We start from the raw sequence: 21,763 nt of genomic DNA on the forward strand, positions 1-21,763 counted from the left end.
CTGTGACTTCTCTCTGGGCTACTTTTAAGGACAGAGAACCAAGGTGACGCAATCATTGAAAGCTAATCCAAGGAGGACGGTGCTTTTTCTTGATGACCAAGATCTGGGAGAATTTAGTTATTTGTTTGTTTGTTTGTTTGTTTAAATAGATTTATTTATTTATGGCAGTAAACTCCATGAAGCCAGGTGATGGTCTTTGTACCAGGGTGTGGGAGAGACGGAATGAAAGGGACTTGGCAGGTCCATTCTAGAACATTTTGTCTCACACCCAGCAATGATTGTCACCATTGAATGACTTTAGTGTGGTTTTTAATGGTGGCTTGAAGAAAATGTCTTCCAGATCCTGGTCGGTCTTATCACTCAGCATTTGATGCTCCTTAGCACCTGGGTGCTGTCCCCCAGTGGTCCCAGCATTTTAGATTCCTGCATCCAGAGATTCTCGGAGAAAAACATATTCCAGTCCCATCTTTTATTTTGTCCGGGACATTTAATAACCACTGCTATCATTTTACTTACCAAAGATAACTCAGTACACCCCAACAGCAATGACACAGTGTTAGAGTAAATTTAGGACAATCTTTCAGATGGAAGTAATAAAGCCGTATGAGTAACTCTGTCATCTTAAAGTTCACCACTGAAAATCTGTCTTGGTTCAGGACAAAGAAATTCTGCAGATAACTCACCAGGAGGTATCTATTACCTATCTGAACAAAGTATCTCAGGAAAGTGTCAACTTAAATTTTCTCACTCCTTTGCTTAAAGATTTTGATCATGTTATCATATATATATCTGTGTGTGTGTGTGTGTGTGTGTGTGTGTGTGTGTGTGTAGGTGTGTGGGGGCAATTGTGTGGGAGCATGCATGTGTTGTTGAGTATGGGGGTAGGGATCCATAATTAAGGGTCTTCTTGTATCTCTTCATCTCTCCTTTTGAGACAGTCTCTCCCTGGAGTTCACTGATTAGCTACACTGGCTGGCCAGTGACTCCAGGGAATTTCCCAGTATTTCTCACTCCCAGCCAGCACCAGTACCAGACTGTACTCAGGTGCTGTGTATCCGGTCATGTCCTCATGCTTCCACAGCAGGCATTTTACTGACTGAGATGTCTCTCCAGACTCATTAATAGTTCATGTTAAATCATCATTTATTGTTTTTACTGAGATAATTAAAGTCAGTCACATCTGAGAAAATGAATAGATGAAATTTCTTTGAATTTCTTTATTTGAATGAAATCTGAGTAGTTTTTATACTTTAGAGACAATGTTAAGAAGTGATGAACAGAAATCCTTTTATTTCTTCACCGTTCTGTGAAATTCTGGAAATTCCGTGAAAGTCTGGACAATTTGATTTAAGAACCATTGCCTGGGGCCAAAGAGATGGTTCAGCAGTTAAGAGTACTGACTGCTCTTCCAGAGAGCCCAGGTTCAATTCTCAGCACCCACTTGGCAGCTCACAACTGTCTGTAGTAACTCCAGTTCCAGGGGACCCAACACCCATGGCAAAGCAGCAATGCACATAACATAATAATTAATAATAATAATAATGATGATGAATTATTTGTTTCTTTGCGTGCTATAACTTTCGTTCATTCATTGCTGTGAAAACTTCCACAATTTCAGTTACGTAATCTTAAAGGTGAAACTCAGAATGAGTGGTTGCGTACAAATGAGACACGAGAATCCAGTTTCTGCGAGTTTTATGTTCTAGGGTGTCACACGGACACCACCCCTACCTCTCCCCCCCCCCACTTTTCAAAGAAGCCAGACATTAAGCTCTGGTAGTTGAATTTAAGTCATAAAAAGTTAAGTTGAGTGAGTTTTCTCACTTCGTTCAAAAATATTCTTTCCTTGGAACCACAATTACTTTTATAGCCACGCATCTCCCGCAATTCCCTTTGTGTTTGTGACTGTAAGTAAAGGAGAAGCTAAGGTAGCTACATTCTTGGGCAATGGAAAAGGAATAAATCCTACATTACCGTTTCCTCTTTACTTTACAGAGATCACTGATCTCTGGCTTGCTTACTTTACTGAAGTTCCTAGAAAAGGAACATCTGTGTTAATGTCTGGCGTAGATCCAGTAGTAATTACATATACGCTTTACTTTGGTTTCTGTGAAACAGTCCTAACCCAACATTGGAGAGGTGGCTCAGCGATTGCAGAGGACCCCAGTTCAGTTTGTAGCACCCATATCAGGCAGCTCACAACTGCCTGTAACATCAGTCCCAGGCGATCGGTCTAACACCCTCTTCTGACCTTCCTGGGTACTTGCACACATGTGCATAATGTTGGCACTCACATGCATGTCAAACAAATCAAATCCTTAAAAACAAAACTCTTGAAACCAACTGATCAACTCTGCGTTGGATAAAGACCCAATTCAAAGAAAAAAAAAAGCAGTGGCTAGGAGGAGGAGGAGGAGTTCTCCAGGCTTATTTGGGGCACAGTGGCCGGAAGGTGAGCTGGCTGTACTTAGCCAGCAGTCCATTTGCTGGGTGAGCAGGGAGTCCCCACCCATGCCCACTTTCCCCACTTTGGTGTTTGTTGGGCTAAATTAAAATTAAGTAACACAGGTTCAGTGTTTGAAGCTCTTATGTAATTGTATAATTAGTATTTGTTGATGTCCTCACTTAGCCTTCCCAGGTTAACTTGTGCAAAGTAATTTGATTCTATTAATAAATGTTAGAGGACCCAGAAGCTTCTTGGTGAAACATTAACTTTCCATTTCCCATGACTGCTTCACCTCGTGACTTGGTACTTGATATGCTCTGTACTCCTTAAATGCGGCTATAAAATCCTGTTTGATTTTAACTAGACTTTTGGTAATAGGTTGGCCAGAGTGATCATCTCAGAATCAGCTAATAATTTAGACAAAGAAGGCTGGTGGGTGGTGGGGAAGCTGGGGACAGCTCAGTTGGGGACAATGCCAGGTGTCAGCACTCACCTCAGATGGCTCACAGCTTCCTGTAATTCCAGCTCCAGGGGATTCAACACTCTCTTCAGGGCTCTTTTGGCACATGTACACAAGTGACATATAAATACACAAAATAAATCAATAGATGTCCAGGATCTTATGGAGCCCAGCAGATAAAGAACCATTTTAAAATGGGACAGCTTATTCATATATAGCCCAGTGGCCTGCAGGTTGGCATCCAAAGCTGATTGTCCTTTATCCCGCCTGCCACATATGTTATCTTGGGCAAGTGACTTGAAGTAACTGATCCTCACATACTTCATTTATAAAATCGACATAAGAATAGAACCTTCCCGGAGGGCTGATTGCCAGATGTAATATAGGTACTTGGCAAGTTATACTGATGAGAGTTGCCATAGTTTATGTGTCTCTGTGTGCATCTAGATAGTTTATGTGCACATACACATCAGACTAAGTCATGGTTTGGATGTTAAGGCGGGTGAGGTGCACGCTTAAAACGGAACCTGTGGAAGGTCGGTGCTGGATTGTTAGCTGGGGGTGGTCCTGCTGGCTGGCAGGTCCATCAGTGTGTACGTTGGGGATTGTGTGGCTCAGTGGATAAGCAGGGCAAGCAGAATTAGTGTAAAGCAGAATTCCTATGGGTATTCCCGTTGTGGTGTTTTGATTGTAGCTTCGGTCTGGCAGAGAGAGGGTGTCTCATCTCAGTGGCAGCCAATGATGTGAGGTCCTCAACCCTGTGTGATATTAGCACTTGCATGCAGGCAGCTTTGTGAACCAGGAAAGGGTGGTACTCTTGCCACCCTTGCAGGTTCTGGAAGGGCAGGTCTGGAGTGCAGTGGCACTTGTCAGGTATTCCCCTAGTGGCATGGCTGCAACAGGAGCCAAGAACAAGGAGCAACAGACTCCCTGTAGAGTCTTCCTGTCTGCCTGGAGTCCATATCTTTGCCTTGTGGTGATGGACACTTTGAGTCACCAGTGTCTGTCCCTGCTCCTACTTTTGACGCATCCATGTTACCGCTCATGTATTCGTCTCCTCGTCTCTGCACAGTGCTGTGTACAGGGTACGGAGTCAACACGCTAGACAAGAGAGCTTTTAGCAAAGTTGGGCCAGAAGATGACCTAACCCCTGTCATGAGATTCAGAAATTACAGTTATTTCTACTTGGATAAGCCCAGGGGCATGCCGTCTAACATGTGCTATTATGTACAGAATGTTTTCTGTGAAGTGATCTGCAGTGAGCTTTACTGTAGTCTGTGAAGCCAAGAACACACTTCTGCTTCTCACGCAATGCCCGCTCCTCCTTCCTCCCAGCAAGGTTAGTCTCATGTCTTTATGATTATGTCCTTTCTGTCTAGTGATCAGATACTGTCTGAATCTTAGCAAAGATCATGGGTGTTCCCTAGTGTGGGGAACTTAAGCTAGTTTATGTTCAAAAGAAAAAAATCTCCAAGTCTCCAGCTCTCTGGAGTCAGGGATAATGAGGCCAAGACAAAGAGATCGTAGACTTTGTATTAGACACACTGACAAAGCTTGTTAATGGGAAACCACATGGGAAAAGTTGGCGTGGAAGTCAGCTTCCATTGTTGAAGACCCCGACTTAGTTATTGGTGTCCTGCCCATTAAGCCCTCTTCATTTGATTGTCTAGAGCCTGTGAGCCATGCCTGCCTTTTCCATCTGGGAGAAATGGCAAAAGTTAAACGTTTGCAAATGAAAGTTTATCTCTAGGTTGGCTGTCTGATGCACGTCTGTGCGTAGTTTACAGGGTATTACTTTCATACCTACAGATTTTGGTGTTCTTAAGTAAAAGATGTTTCAGATTTTGAAAGTCTAGAAATCTTCCATGGAATTTCAGCCTACTCCACGGAATTGTCACTTGGCTAGTAACTTGTCCTGACTCAGGACACAGAAATGCTATGTTCATCTTAGTGAGCTTAGCTCAACTCACAAAATAGCTTTCCACAGCACCTCAGCTCTCCCATATGGTGAATAGGGTTTTAACAGCTTCAGCATTGAACTCGCGTGAAAATGTGCATTTTCTATTTTACGGAAGTGGCATCTGAATACTTAAATCCTTATTTTGAGTTGCTGTCTCTCATATATTGACTTGACATTTGGTGGAGACTATTCATTGAAAGTATGGATCTACAGCTTGCCTCTGATTGCCCTCTACTTGTGATGTCAGCATCCACGTTGAGGACATGTATGTCTCTGTGGGTTTGATGTGTTATAGGGTGCCAGTAGTAGCCATACTTCTGGTCATGAGACTAAACATGTTGATTCTTTTCAAGAGAGCTTCTGAGTGTAGAAGGAATCCAGTGTTTCTCCCATTGTAACACAGGGCAAAATATTCAACAACTGGATAGATGGGCTCTTTCTTGTTTACATTGCTTACTAGCAGACCTGCCTGGAGAGTGTGAGAGCATCATTTAACCCTTTCTTTTCTCATCTGGACACGTCTGCTCATCATTTTTTGCTTGACCCCACTTGTGTCTATATTGTTCTAACTGCCCATCCCATCTCTAGTGTCCCCCACCTCCCACTTTAAACAAGTTTTATTTTGATATAAAGCCTATTTATTTCATAGAACTTACCTACTAAAATGTATAGTTCAGTGGGTTTTTAATTTCCTCATCATCAGGTGCATTTTTGTTGTCACATTCTTTCTTCTTCTCCATCTGTACACATTCTCTCATGTGGGTGTGGTCCAAGGCTCTGGGGTTGGTCTTTGTCTTCACCTCTGTGATGATTGAAGACAGAGCAGTGTAGGGCAGTGCCAGGGAGAGGGGGCAGAGCATTCATTACACATACAGGTGACAAGGGAAGCAGGAGAGCAGGTGCGTTTATAGCTCACTGTGCTTGCAACAGAGTGGGAGAGGAGAACTCTCACCGGGCCTGTGAACAAATGAGAGCGCACTCCATTGCTTCTGTACTGCGTTTTGACCCTTTTGTTACAATGGGAAGATGCGCAGTTATAAAGGTACCACCAGAAAGGAAGGAAGCCCAGTGGGCATGGAAGCTGTGTATAGAAAGATGACATTGACAAGCATAGCCATGCCCATCTCTTATAGCCTTGTCTCTGACGAAGGCTAGGCTTAGATTTCCTCCAGGTTCTTTGACCAGATACTTCCGGTCTTAGTCTTTTGACCGTTTTCCCGGTACAGAATTGCACAGGAGTTTTCCATAGACATTTACAGACATTGCCTACCTCTGCCTCCTCCATGCTAGGATTAAAGGTGTGTACCACTACACTATGCCTTTGCTTTGCAAACAGCAATTCCCTGCCAAAATGTTCGTCCGTCCTCCTTCCCTTCCTCCCTCCCTCCTTCCCTCCCTCCCTCCCTCCCTTCCTTTTTTTTTTTTTTTTTTTTTTTTTTGAGACAGGTCTATGTAGCTCTAGCTGTCCTGGAGCACACTCAGTAGGCCAGACTGGCCTCAAACCCACAGAGATCCACCTGCCTCTGCCTCCAAGTGCTGGGAGTAAAAGTGAGCTCCACCCCCCCCCCCAACAGTCTATTTTCAACCCTCTTACTTTGCTCATGCTGCAAACACCAGGAAAACTGCCTCGGCTTGTGGTATTAATCTTTCTTTCTTTTGTTTTTGATTGCTGAAACAGGGTTTCTCTGTGTAGCCCTAGCTGCCCTGGAGCTTTCGATGTAAACCAGGCTGGCCTCAAACTTAGAAATACCCCTGCCTCTGCCTCCCAAGTGCTGGGATTAAGGCATGCACAATCATGCCCGCCTTAAGTTTTCTGTTATGCTTCTATTTTTAAAAGGGCTTCACTTTAATGGTCTCCCTCCCAACTGCACTCCTTCCAGTGGGTCCCCCCACTGCCTCTTCTTCCTCCTTTCAGCCGAGTCCAGTAGTGTTTTCCTGATCTTTCTATAGATGCCCTGGACAGTGGGGCAAGGCCAGTTCTTGGGGACATTGTGGGAAGAGAATTTTCTCAAGTTCCAAGCTCTTATGCTTTGTTTCTGGCCTTGCTAGCTTTTAGTTTTGTGCCATAAGTTTGAGCCAAGTGAACCTGCGGCCCCTCTCTGTACATATTTTAACAAACAAAACAGCCAAAAATGACTTGTGGGTTTTGTCTGGAATCTGGAATCAATCTCACTCTTTTCTTGATTATTGCATGCCTTTCCTGTTGTCTCTTCCTTGCCACTTGGAAACATGCTTCTCTGACATGGGGGAAAGCATAGTGCTTAAGCTAGTAGTCAAAAAAGTGATTTTGACTGCTTTAAAACTCAGGTTTGGGGCTGACTGGAGAAATGGCTCAGCAGTTTAGAGCACTGGTTCCTCTTCCAGATGCTAAGGGTTCAGTCCTTAGCATCCACATGGCAGCTCACAACTGTCTGTAACTCCAGCTCCAGGGAATCTGACACCTTCACATAGACACATATGCAGGCAAAACACCAAGGCTCATAAAGCAAAAATAAAAAATTCATATAAAAAAACTGTTGGCTTAATGTGGAATCAGATTCGCCCTTTTCACTTAATTACTGAGCAGACACATTACATACAGTCTTCATTTTTTGACAGACTTGTTTTATTTATGTGTCTCTCTGTGTGTGGGTGCCCATGGTGGCCAGCAGAGGGCATCAGATCACAGGTGGCTGTGAGTCACCCAGTGAGGACAGCAAAAGTTGAGCTTGGTTCTTCTACAAAAGCATTGAGTGCTCTTAACGCCACCCCCACCCCTCCCCAGTTATCCTCCAGCCTCTGTTCTGTTTCCCAGCTTAAGACAATGTCAAGCCTCCGGAGTCAGGTTTGGACCTCAAATGCCATCCTCACCGCATGATCACAGGGCCAGTGATGGGCAGCTAGTGTTCCTCCCTTCAGCCGGCAGTTCCTAAGAATCCAGTGTGGTACTGAATGAAGCAGTGGGGAGCCAGGGTGTTCCCAAGCATTCCAGGCAGGGGTGGGTCCAGCACAGGGACCTAACTGCTCTGGCCACCACATGTTCTTCTCGCCCCATTTCCCCTCTGCCTTGGGCAGCCCTGGATTGTCATCCTTTGCCTTGTCATCTCTATTACTAGGCAGAGATAAGAAAGGTGAGAAGTGACACTTGGGTGGTGAGGGTCTCAAGAGGCTTTTGTCTGGGTGTTGAACCTGGCAGGGATGGAGGGTGAATAGCTGGGTGGGGCCTGGCTGGAAAGGAAGGTCTGAAGTCCCATTTCAAAGGGACAGTTACTTTGCTGGAGATGGCCCGACATGGGGGTGGTTGGTGTGGAGCCATGTTTAGGAACTGAGGCTCTAACTTGGAGCACACAGTGAAGGAACTTCAGCCTGGGAATAGTAGCCATCAGATTACATCCCTTAGATCAGTCACTTGGTCAACTCGAACCCTTTGCTTCCTGGGGTGCCCAGGACTCTGATTCCTCTGTTCTTACCCCAGAGTTCAGGGTGTTGGTAACCCCTGTGGCACAGGCATCAGGGAGACTGGAGATGAAATTGACCACTACTCGGCCACCAAGGCTCCCGTGGAGTTCAGTACAACCAAAATCCCTCTGGCTCACACTTGAACAGTCCCTGTTTCATAAGGAGAAAAGATCGCAGTAGCTTCTGTGTGGGGCAGTACCAACCAAAGCTACTTCTGAAAATACACTTGGATCATTGGTTAGAAACAGCGATGCTAAACGTTTGGTAAAATACCACTAAAATTACAGCACAGAGCTTTATGGACTTCATGGGCATATGTAAGTATGTGTGTGTATATGTATGTATGTATGTATTATGTATGTATTTTACGTTGATACACATATGTGGGGGGTGGCAGATGGGTGCTGGTAGGATCAGTTCTCCTGTCCCCAGACTAGTAAGGCTGAGGGATTTAGGTCATGTTTCTGGCTTGAGGAGTTGCGGGGTCAGCAAAGGAGCATCCCTGAGAACAGAGTAAGGAAGTACACATGGGCACAGAGGAGCTCAGGTCCCCGACAGTCCCCCTCCAACACCGAGAAAGGAGTAAGACTGTACACTTGGGCTCAGAGGAGCTCTGGCTGCGCCTTTTGGGATCTGGGTTTATGGGTGTGTGCCACCACAACCAAATTTAGCCTCTTTATAATTAAACGTTTTGTTTTGATGTAAGTTAACATGCACACTCATTTGTAAGCAATTACAGAGAAAGCTCCCAGGAACCATTTGGCTAGTTTCCTCCCCAGAGGAGAAGTGAACTGATCCCCAGGAACCGAGCACAGCAGGACATGGAGACCTGGAGGCATACCAGGGCATTTCCCAGGGCAAGACATCCACCCCCAACCCCTCCCTTACCCTTTATGGCCACTCACTGCCCTCCTGCTGTCCCTCCTTAAGCTCTCGAAGCCCCAGGCTGGTCTTCGTGCTGCGGATTGCTGCCGTTTCAAGAGTACAGGAGAAATAGAGCCACATAGTTAAAATGTCGCGCTGACGTTTTTCAGCTTCGGCTGTCATGAATAGAGCTGCTGTGAACATTTGTGTGTGAGCGTTTTTACGTGAACAGAACTTTTCATTTATCTAGAGTCAGTGTCCAGGTTGCTGGTGAGTGTGCGTGCTTTTAAAATATAAACTTAGTGTTGTAGTGTGTGGGTGTGGAATACAGTTGCACCATGGGTTTGTTTTAGGATAGCTGTGTAATAAGGGAAGCATTATCATACAGCCGTCTTTTCCGTCACTCAGTTCTTCAGTGTGAGGAGACTGGCCTCAAGGGGGTGCACACACCCCCTTTCTTGACAGTTAGCCTGCATGGCAGTATAAACAACAAGAAAACTTTCTAATGATTCATGGCTGATTCTTTGCCCTGTCGATTCTCTTTAGAAATTGTTAGCATTTTCCTCTATGAGTGTCAAGTAGTATAGTTCAGTCCTTGAGAGAAATGGGGCTTGGGGTATCGGAGGTGATCCGCAGACACTGGAATACAGTCGGTGGGGGGGAATAACTGGTAACCCTGTGGCACAGGAGGGAAACTATGATTAACTGTATATTCCAAAGTAGTGAGCAGAAAGGACTTGAAATAGAAGCAGCACAAAGAAACGGGAACAGTCTGGGGTGGTAGATGTAGCAGTTACCCTGCTCTGGCTGGTGTGCGTGGTAAGTGCCTACTCATCTCTTATTTGTGCACCTCAAAAAGATGTAGTCATTATCTTCCACTTAAAAAATTCAAAAAGAATCTGTACACAGGCATTTATTTAAAACAACATTCTTTAACCTTATGCATGAATTCAGCTTGCTGGTCTGGCTTTCCCTAAAATGTAAATATACTGATATGGGAGGAGGGTCACTGTTCATTCTAACTGTTCTGTATGGGTCTGCTCCAAGTCTAAGAGGGGACAGGCCAGCATATGGCCTTCTGATGGACAGACATATGAGTTACCACGTGGCCCTGTATCTCCAGCCCCAGGCGTATTGCGCACAGATTAGCTTTCTGGCTGTATGTGACTTCTCAGACCCCTGATCCTGTCCATCTGTCTGCAAACCATCATCAGAAAGGCGTTAGATGAGTGGTTACCATCCATAGATGAGCCAACAGCAGCCTCCATCCTGTCCTGTGTGTCGTGTGTGTCCCCATGGACAATTAGGTCGGTGTGTGAATTGTGGTTAGAAGGATGGGGGCAGAGGGGCAACAGTGTTTATGTTTATCACGTCTAGTCTAGAAGGGATTAAGGAAACTGCTTTCCTGTGAAGATTCTAGAATGGTTTCATTAGATGTTATTTTGTAGTAAAATTTGTCTTCTGTGGTCTCTGTCATTCTTTTTGTTGTTGTTTTTTGAGACAGTGTTTCTTGTGTAGCCTTGGCTATCCTGGAACTCGCTCTGTAGACCAAGGTGGCCTTGGACTCATGGAGTAAGTAGGTAGGCTAGTGTCTATTCCTTCCATGACACTTAAATTGCTCTCAGTTGCTGCAGGTCCTAAGCCAACCACTGTGGCAGGTCATAAGGACCCTTCATAGCTCAGTTCTTTCTCTATCCCTGATCCCTGCCTCAGCCTCACTCAACCTCAGGAATGCCCTATGGCAGCCCCCTCACTGATGTCTGCTGGCCCCTTGTCCACCGTCTACTTCAAGTGGGTCCTTGCCCTTTTGGGAAATGCTCTGTTATAGCTGCTCATATGTTTACATTGCCCGCTTAATTTTCCTATCTCTAAGTGGATTACCAGTTCTGGAAGGCACTGTTTTAAGTCACCATCATATTCTCAGGATAGACCTCATCCAGGGAAATCTGGGTAGGAACCTAGAGGTAGGAACCGATGCTGAGGCTGTGGTGGAGTGCTGCCTGCTGGCTTGCTTCTCCTTGCTTGCTCAGTCTGCTTTCTTATGCACCTCAGGATCACCCACCCAGGGCTGGCACCACCCACAGTGGACTGGGTCCTGTTATATCATCATTAATTAAGAAAATGCCCCCACAGACTTGCCTACAGTCCAATCTGACAGTGGTGTTTTCTCAATTCAGATCCCCTCCCCACAGATATGTCTAGGTTTGTGTCAGGTTGACAAAAACCTACCAGCATGATGATGATGATGATGATGATGATGATGATGATGGTAATGAGATCTCTGCTATAAAAACTTCCATGTAAGCATGGAGAGCCGTTATTCTGAGATTAAAAATAACTTGATTAAAGGTATAAGCCTCTGTGCCAAGCAGTGGTGGTACAGGCCTTTAATTCCAGCACTTGGGAGGTAGAGGTAGATTTCTGAGTTTGAGACCAGCCTGTTCTGCACAGCAAGTTCCAAGACAGCCAGGGCTACATGGAGAAACCCTGTTTCAAAAAACATAAAACACGGCCAGGTGTTGGTGGTGCATGCCTTTAATCCCAGCACCATGGAGGCAGAGGCAGGCGGATCTCTGTGAGTTTGAAGCCAGCCTGGTCTACAGAGCGAGTTCCAGGACAGCCTCCAAAACAATACAGAGAAACCCTGTCTCGAAAAACAACAACAACAAAACAAACAGTAAAATGTACAAGTCTAGCACTCTGGAGGTAGAGGCAGGTAGTTACCTGAATTCACAACCAAACTGTCCTGTGACTGGGCCTGCTAGAGCTACATAGTGACACCTTGTCTCAAAAAAGTAAAACAAAACCAAACTAAAACTTGAGGATAGCTGTAGAAATGACCTAATGATTACTAGTACTTCTCTTCCAGAGGATTTGAGTTCAATTCTTGTTACCCATATCATAACTGCCTCTAATTCTGGCTGATCTGATGCCCTCTTCCAGTTTCCATGGGCACACATACACACATGTGCATCATAAACATCTGGCATAAAATATCTTTTATCTGTCTTGGCCTCTATTCTGCTCCCTTGTGCCTTTATAGGCTTTAGTGGTGATGTACATTTACTTGTATTAGTTACTTTTCTCAAGGAGCAACATAATGGAATAGGGTTTTTGTTTTGTTTTTTTGGTTTTGTTTTGTTTTGGCTTACTGTACTATGGAAGGGACATTATGATGGCAGAAGCATGATGTCACATTGCAGCTGCAGTCAGGAAGCAGAGAGACATGATTGCTGGTGCTCAGCTCCCTTCCTCTTTGTGTAGTCTAGAACCTGAGTCCAGGGAGTGTGTGCCACCCCTGTACAGTGAATTTTCCCACTGAGGTTTACCCACATGGAAACTCACAGCAGTCTGTCCTCTAGGTGGTTCTGGATCCCATAGGGTTGATAGTCAACATCAACCATCAGTCCTATGCATTTGTTGACTTCTCCTGAGTTTGGATGTCAAATCTGTCTCCACTGCCTTTTATACACCAGAAAAAAAAATTCCTTGAATGCATTTTCTGAATTTCTAAATGTATCAGACAGCTCTGTAGCCAGATCCTGTTCTAGAATGTTTGCCAGTGATAACCCTAGATAGACAATGATCCTTACCTCCCTCCAAGATACATTCTGGACCACTTCATTCTTTCCTTTGAAATGCTCATGGCTTTGAGCATCTGCCACACTCCATCTCAACAAATGATTCTTTTATCTATTCCCAGATTCTTTTAATTCTATAACAGTTATTGACCTCTGATTCTCCTATCCTGAGGTCGTGAGAAAGAATAGTTCTTTTTTAATTTTTTTTAAATTCATTTATTTATTTTATGTATGTGAGTGTTCTATCTGCGTGTACACATTTATTTCAGAAGAGGGCATCAGATCCCATTATAGATTCCATAGATCCCATAGTTGTGCACCACCATGTGGTTGCTGGGAATAGAACTCAGGAACCCTGGAAGAGCAGCCAGTGCTTTTAACTGCTTAGCCATCTCTCCAGCCCAATAAACAATAATTCTAATCCTCTTGATTTTCACACTCTTGGAATGGGCATTTGCTGTATTCTCTCTACCAGAGGCTGCTGGAAATATGAGGAAGTCAGTGGTAGGGGCTCTGTGTGAAGAATGTGAGGCCATTTTTTTTTTTTTTAGATTTTTTGCTTTGTTTTTTGTTTTTTTTTCCTGAGACTGTGCCTAGCTCTCATCTCTTATATGGGCTCATGTATTGCCCTTGCTTTTCCCAATGAATTAAAAAAAAAAAGATAAGGAAATATTTACATGACATGAAGATGTAGTCATTAATAAATATGTATATATGTATGTATGACTATTAATGTATATTATTTCTAAAAAGTAAAATCAATATTTAATATTTAAATGATGTCTGTCTTCAGACTCTGGGATGAATGTTTAATGTATGCAGAGTGACGAGCTTTAAGAAAGTGGTGTAGATCATTCCTGAAAGAGCTTTGGAGGTGACTTGTGTTGCAATCAGAGGAGTTTTGAGGCCACAGAGTCTTGAACAGTGTCTCAGGGCTGCTTTTGACCGATACTTGAAATCCTGAAGGCAAGGCTTCCTGAAAGACAACACAAGGACCCTCCCATCCACTCATCAGCTGAGCAAGAGTTGACCAGGCTAGGCAAGTTGTGCCTTGCATCCTCATCAGCCAACTCTGTGGAGCACCCTGTCACCTGGGGTGTTTCTGGAACACCCACCTGGATTGGCATCCAAGAGGGAAGCAAGCTAGCGAAGGGCAGAGGACTTTTCTAGGTTACCCCAAGGCTACATCCATTGCTCGCCCATGTTCGTTGAATTTTCTCCCTTGGTGGATATGACTCAGGCTTGTGCTTCTGTTTCTGGAATGTCCTTGTGTCGTTACCCTCATAGTTGTTTTCTCATCTGTTCTCTTTTAGTAGCCCCAGGTCTCTATCCAGCTCATGGTGTGGCAGGGTGGGCCCCTCCACCACCTGAGGTAGGGAAACTGATCTCTGCTCAGATGAGTGTCTGCCAAGCAGCAGCTGGGGAGAATGGTTCTTCCTTAAGGGGAAAGGGTGTGTCCCTATACTGGCCTGGGGAAGTTTCTCAGGGCTGGTTTGGACCAACTTTTGTGGTACATCTGGCATAAGTATCACTATTGAAGTTTATTTTTTTCTCTGTGTTATTCTTTTATAAGAATGTACCATTCGTTGCAATGTAGACAGCTGGTTGATATTAAATTTAAAATCCCAAATCAAAAACTTCTTCAAACATGGCAGAAATGGGTTTGTGCAATGTATGTGTGGAGGCTATAAGTTTCTCATGTTATTTAGATTCTTTTTAAAAGAGCTAATGGCCATTTTATTTTACTTAAAGGAAGCTCCCATGGTTTAACAACTATTAACTATACTCTAGTAGGGGTTGAGAAAGTAGTGACAGAGCACTTCCTAGACCTTGGGTTTGATTTTCTGTACTGAAAAATCAAACCGAAACTATGGATGCATAAATGAAGACATGGACTCCACAGTAAAATCACTTTTATGTGTGCATTTATGTGTAAAGCAGGCTGAACTTGGCCACAACTTGCTGTGTTTAATTCTGTGGTCACTTACTGTAAAAGAACATCAAATAGCTTCAGAAATATGTGCTGATCCTAATAATAAGCCACATAGTATTAGTATCACTTGACGTACATGCTGGTATGTATGCATATATGTATGTATGTATTTATGTGTATGTGTATGTATATATCAATCTCTTGTTTGGAAATATAAGGAGATCATCTGATAAACAAAGAACAAAAGTATGTTACATATCATGATGGAGAAGGAATACTGGTTACATTTTCCAAATATTGATGTAATATCATATGGAGGTCTTGTAGCAGATGGAGGGAATATTTACTTGGTTAACACTTAGTGTAATTTATTATCACACTTTAATCAAAGAACTTTTCTGTGAATCTTTGAAGCCATTGGATGATCCAGAGTAAAACTGTAGGGAGAACAAGTTCCTGCCAGAAGAAGAAAAAGAAGGAGGAGGAGGAAGAGGAGGAGGAGAAATTGTTTTGCGGGGCAGTGGTGGTGCCCATCACTTGGAAGACAAGAGGCAGGCAGATCCCTGTGAAATTGGGGGCAGCCTAGTCTACAGAGTGAGTTCTAGGACAGCCAGGGCTATGCATAGAAACCTTGTCTTGAAAAAAAAAAACCTGTTTTTAGATTTATGTTTTTATTTTGTGATTGTTTTGCCTGCCTGAACATATGTGCCATCACCTTGAGCCTGGTACCCTTGGAGCTCAGAAAAGGGCATCAGATCACCTGGAACTAGAGTTGTAAATAGCTGGAAATGTCTGTGTGGGTGCTGGGAACCAAACCTGAGTCCTCCACAACCACAACCGTGCTCTTAACCACTGAGCCTTCTCTCCAGCCCATCGTCAGTTTCCTGATTTATATCCATTAAAAAACTGTGTAGAGGAGTGAATTATGAATTTAAAGTCTATGTGAGTCTCAAATGATGACTGATACTTGACATATGATGTCTTCTAAAGTTTACTAGCAACTGTCAAAATAATTTCTTCCTTTAGAAAATGTATAGATGGCATAAAGAAAATGAAAAAAATGAATTTCTAAAATGTAGAGCGCTGAGATTGTTTTACCAGTCTGGGCACTTGTGAAGAAGTCATCTACTGACGACTAAAGAGTTCAATTCCTTTCTGCCCTCAGGTGTTCACCTACAAGCAGAGCACAATCACCCACCAAAAGGTGACCGCTATGCACCCCATGAATGAGAATGGCGTGGATGACATGGCCTCCCTGACCGAACTCCATGGAGGTTCCATCATGTACAACTTATTCCAGCGCTACAAGAGGAATCAAATATACGTAAGTTCCACCTGCAATTCCTCGGAGGAAGAGGTGTAGTCAGCGTGCTTTACCGATCTTTGTGAGCCCTGGTATCCATCCGCAGCTCTCCCTCCAGCCCCAAAAGACTATTTCCTGTCCTTTGAATGTTTCTCATTAATTTCTGAAAAAAACTATGTTTTTTGAAGTTTTGCCAAGTTAGAAACTTGAGAGAAAAAACAGGTTCTCCTCAACTAGGGGTCCTCTGTAGTATGAGCGGCTCACCCTCTTGCTTCTTGTGAGGACACACATTGTGTCTTGTTTCTAAGTGTTCTTTTATGCCAAGAAATCATATAGGGTCCTTTGCCCTCCCCAACTAAGGCCATGCCAGCACCCCCATCACAGCTTCTTTATCTTTCCTTTGACTTTTCCCGGCTTTGAGAATTTTCTGTTGCCATTTATGCCTCTAGGTGTGATATTTGTCACCATGGACATTTACCTTTCTAAATTGCAGGCTTCCTATTCACTGCTTTTAATGGAGAAATTCAGATATAAAGACTTGGTGTACATTTTTCCTCACTGTTTTCATGAAATCAGATTAGTCCTATAAGTAATATATAATGTAAGTAGGAAAAAGTAATATTTACAATTCATCTTTAGGCTGCAGAAATGGTGCACCAGTTAGAAGTGCATACTGGTTGGGATTTTGGTCCCTAGCACCCACATCAGTCAGGTCACATGACTGCATATAACTCCAGTCTCATGAGGATTGACGCCTTCTTCTGGACTCTGAGGGCACCTGCACCCACATGCACATACTCAAATACAGACACATGCATATACACATAATTGAAAATAAACCTTAAGAAACTCATTTCTATAATAACCTTTTGAAATTGAAATACAGACGTTATCCTCCCAGTCAAGATTAATTGCCCTACATGTGTTATCTCTTTTTCTGTCTTTCTGTTTGCTAGAAAGTATTTAAAAGGTAAAAGTGGGAACAATGGCTTGTATTTTTTTGTGTCAAGTTCAATTTCACATAGTTTTCTTTTGAAAACTAATATAAGCCGGAAGTTGGTGGCCCACACCTTTAATCCCAGCACTCAGGAGGCAGAGGCAGGCGGATCTCTGTGAGTTCGAAGTCAGTCCTGTCTACAAAGAGAGTTCTAGGATAGCCTCCAAAGCCACAGAGAGACCCTGTCTCAAAAAAAAATTATTATTGAAATTCTTGGACTTACAGTATTTTTGTGCCATAGGACTTTTGTTTAACATTGCCAATATTTTTGGAATTCTGATTATTGTAACGTTTTTATTGTAATGACTTATTGCAATGATTTTGATCTTTGAATGGCCCTAACAGAAGTATGTATGATCTTCATGGTCCATGCTTAGATGGAAGAAGGGATGGGATAGAGAGCAACTAGACATGTGAATTTAATGCTCGTTTTCTTTAGTGTGAAAAAGGGAGTGTTTGTTTACCTTCTCTTATACTGTGAAAGTGTCATTTTTGTCAGGCTGCCCTGCTGTTTTCTTCATGTGCTCAGACAGCCCCGCATAGAGGAACCCAGCTCCATCTGAGTCCCCTGTCCATGGAGCTTGCTGACCCCAAGTCTCCAGATTGCAGGTGGTGTGTATGCAAGTTTGTGTAAAAGTGACTACATCATTTGCATTTCACACATACTGGTGGTATGCATTTATTCTTTTGTGTCAACAGTGAGTTGACATGCATTGCATGTTAACCACCGCCATGTGTGTTTTCATTTTTGACACTCAAATCTGTCATGTATTTGCTAGGTTTTTTAATGACTTACGTTGTCTTGTTTGACCCAAGGATGCTGTCAGATGCCTAGTAAGTGTGCAATTAGTCAACATTTAAGAGGTGAATGCCATGAGCATTACAAATAGTGTATTCTAGTTGATTCTAGAACACTAAGCTTGGCTTTTGAAAAATTCTTTATTGTGATATGCCTCTTGCAATTATCTCTGGACTCACGCTCTTCTGTTATAAGAAAATAGATGGACATTCTTATTACACAGTTTCAATAGGTAAGAAAGTAGGTCAGCTAGGAGAAGTAAACCTATCCCAGGGCTTTTAAAAGCACAGCCCCCTTTTACCCTCTTTTCTCTTTTTATGACAACAATGTCACATCTGATAGCTAAATTGCCCAGTAAATCTTGGAATAAGGTCTTTATCCTTTTTTCTCATATGAAGTTCTTTTCCATCTCTTTTGAGGGAAAAGTACATGATTTTTGTGTACTGACCTTGCCGTTAAAATTAGTCAATTACGTCCTAGTGTGCTGTCTTTTCAAGAGGTGCTTAGCTGGTTTATTGTCCGTAAAGGACACACCATGACTTTGTCGTTGTTTTATTGTTTGTGGGAGGTACGGTCCCTGTGAAGGGCTCCAATGGAATCAAACTGCCCACTCTCAAAAAAGCCATCACTTGCCCGTGTCCCTGCTCTGCACAATGCCAGTTTCTATCAGCACATTTAGGGGGAATTCTTTGAATTTTGCTAAGGGTGTTGTTTTAATGTTGGATTTTTGATGCCGCACAATGCCGTAACTATGCTCAATCAAAGCAGCGAGTTTATCTAGTTACAGTGTATGTAGGCATGATGGATAAAAGTTGTCTCACAGACTGAAATAAAGGTGTCTTCAGGGCTTCCCTGTTTTCCGGGGACTCTAGGGGTATCTGTTTCCTGTTCATTCCCTTGCTGTCAGAATTCAGTCGTGTGCAGTTGTAGATGTAGTGTGTTCTTCATTCCTGACTGACATCTGAAGGGAATTCCCGGCCTCTAGAGCCACCCACGTTCCTTGTTAACATAGTTTGTCACTTTTAGACCCTCCTGTGGCTTCACGTTTCTCCTCTGGGCACTTGGTTATTCTCTCTCTCTCTCTCTCTCTCTCTCTCTCTCTCTCTCTCTCACTCTCATATGAAGGGTGACAGACTTCAACTCTTATGATTAGATTAGAACCAGGGAGTCAGGAGGTGGCTCAGTCAGCGAGAGCCGACTGCGTAAGCATAAGGACCCTAGTAAAAGCCTGTGTGCAGCTGTTACCCCAGTGCTGGGTGGGAGGGCAGACAGGTGCATCCCGGAGGAGTGATCAGTAACCAGCCCACTGAGTCAGTGATAGGTTCTCCATGACAGTGACTTAGGAAGGCAGCTCACGTCAACCTCGTGTCCATACACACATGAGTATATGCGCCTGCCCGTGTGCATGCATACACACACACACACACACACACACACACACACACACACACACACACGATTCTTGTTTTAGAATTAACACGAATCAAATGGACAGGACCACCTGGCAGTGTCTGTGGCCGCATTCACAGCCGTACCTATGGAGTCCCATCACTGGACATTTATAATCAGCACAAGTTTCTAGGGGTGGGTGTGGGTCTGTGTCTTTGAGGAGGAACTGGTGTCCTGCCTTCCATTATTGAAAAGGGATTCCTGGCACTAGGCCCCACTCATGCGGATGTCCTCCTGTGGCTTTCTGGTCTGAATTGACAAGTTGGCAGGTGGAAGGACCATCTCCAGCAAAGACGCCTGCTGCTCTCTGCTCACAGGGACTCCATCCAAAGAAAGCTTGTTCCTAGCGTGTACCATCCTCCGTGGAAAGAGGCAGAGAATATCTTTTTAAGATTTGAGATTAGGCAAATGAGAACTGAGCCCCAGGTTTCTTCGCAAGCCCCCCCCCACATTCCACATGGCTAATTTAATCTTTCCGAGTTTCCTTATGATTTGTTTTCGTAAAGGTCAGATATCATAGCCCTCTTTTTGCCAGAGCTGTTTTGAAATAGAATAACCGAAAGCTTTGGAAACTTATTCATCTCCTACTGACAGGTTTTTATTTAGAAAACTCCAGCTTGGAACGTGGCGCCACACTCAGGGGCATTGGGAAGATGCTTAGAGCGTGTCCCTGGCCTCAGCCTGCAGTTCAGCAGGAAGAAAAGCCAGGACTAGCTGACAGCGTACATACACACTGAGCTACTGAAGATCAACTCTCACTGAGGGTCAGGATGTGTGAGAGTAACACTGTCTTCATTTGGACCCTGCTCCCAGAGCCCCCAAACATGGCTTATGTCCCTTAATTCCTCCTGTGGGAGGGCATATCCCTGCCCAGCGCTTGCCCTGGAAAAGAGAAGCTGAGCACTCTTCTCTGGTGGTGTCTGTAACCCACAGGGCTCTGTTGTGCCACTGGCATCTTTAGATCCATTACCCCCCCCCCAAAGCAGCTCCATTCCTCCTGACATTGCCCATGTGAAAGCCCTGCTTTAGACCCTAGTACTCGATTCCCTTCCTGGAACTCCAGACTCTTCTGTGTTGGGGCTTCACCTCGTCTGCCTTCCCATCTCACCTGTCCTTCCCTGGGGCTCCTCACTGTGGCCCTGGATTCCACTTTGGACTGCCTGGACTCATGCTCCTGGTCTTCACTGATGGTCCTTAGGTAGGAGTATGGGTAGGTGTCTGAGGAGGGCCTCCTCTCCTTGGCTTCATCCCTCCCCACCTCCTGATGAAAACTGATAAGCATCACACAAAGATGAAAGTTTGGTTGTGTGTGAGGACCTCACTAAATTGGGAGAAAGTTGACCATGGCTTTAGAACCAGGTGTTTGCTGGGAAATATTGGAAAATTTTCTGGGATAGGCATCCAAGGTTAGAAAACCATAAAGCATGTTTTCAGCTGTCTCCCTGGGATATTTGGCAGTGTCTGAAGATGCTATTAGTTATTATAGGTGAGTTGAGGAATGCTAATGATCTCTAGCTAGTAAAAGCCCATGAATGCTTCCTTCTGACCAATAGGATAGCCTCTACCACAGGAATTATCTGGTCCAATTTGTCTCAAGTGTCAAGACTGGAAACCCCCTGCTGCCATCATGCTGGTCTAAAGAGTATGTAGTTGACGGTATAGAGTCAGCATTACCTCTTAAAAGTTGATAGAAAGAGACTTTCCCCAGACAGTTGACAAGGATCTGGTCTGTCAGCCGAGAGTGTTCAAATAATTCATCCTTGAAGAGATGGGGATTCTAGACCAGCACAGAGTTGGAAGTAAGGCCTCAGGTGAGAAGTAGGAGAAGGGGAGGATTCCCAGCTTGAGGAGCACGTTGTCATGACAGCAGCAGTCTTGGCAGCTGCTCCCGGAGCCTAGAAAGGATTTGTGGGTTTTGGAGGCCTGTCTTAGTCATCCCTGGAGCCTGAATCATCTTGGGTTGTCTAGCATCTGAACAGTGTTGACTGGAGCGAGATGGGGTTCCCATGCTTCTGGCAGTAAGCTCTGTGTCCAAGAGCGGGTAGAGACTGCCAGGCTCGGCGGTGTGGCGGCTTTGCTTTCCGCCAGATGGAGGAGACACACATTCCCTCCATTACAGTGTCTGTCAGTTCCGAGTTAGTTTTGTGGTGGAGATGCCTCTACCAGCAACTGAGGAATGACTCTAGACCACATCACTGGAGCCATAGGGAGCCTGCATTCATGGTGTTGAGGAAGAGCCCCAGAGTCGACCGTTTCGTACTCCTCCGCCCTGCTCTTCCGTTAGCTTGTTGGTCTTGCTGACCAAACAGCAGCAGATACGAGAATCAAAGGAGGTGGCGGAAGAGTCAGACTGTGTCTAAAGATACATGCTCTGTGAGCAGGGAAGATGCGCTACAGCCCATTTATTTCTAGTTCTTTCAAAAATAGCCCCTCCCAGTTAGGTGGCATTTCAGCCCCAATATGTAATGGCATGCACTGTTCCAGAGTTACTCTTGAAGCTTGCTTCTGGGAAGAAAAATGCGCTAACAGAAAG

General features: G+C 44.2%; 1 protein-coding gene across 3 annotated transcripts in view; it reads left to right on the top strand.

Moving 5' to 3' along the window:
- Myo10 (myosin X) overlaps nt 1-21,763 on the top strand; it is a 192,802-nt gene that overhangs the window by 65,554 nt on the left and 105,485 nt on the right. For all 3 annotated transcript variants that reach the window (XM_005081299.4, XM_040757665.1, XM_040757666.1), the window contains one exon: nt 15,848-16,006. In XM_005081299.4, the coding sequence (XP_005081356.1) occupies nt 15,848-16,006 (159 nt within the window). The remainder of the gene's footprint in view (nt 1-15,847; nt 16,007-21,763) is intronic.

The sequence above is a fragment of the Mesocricetus auratus genome, unplaced genomic scaffold, assembly GCF_017639785.1.
Source record: "Mesocricetus auratus isolate SY011 unplaced genomic scaffold, BCM_Maur_2.0 Super-Scaffold_100015, whole genome shotgun sequence".
NCBI classification, from domain to species: Eukaryota; Metazoa; Chordata; class Mammalia; order Rodentia; family Cricetidae; genus Mesocricetus; species Mesocricetus auratus.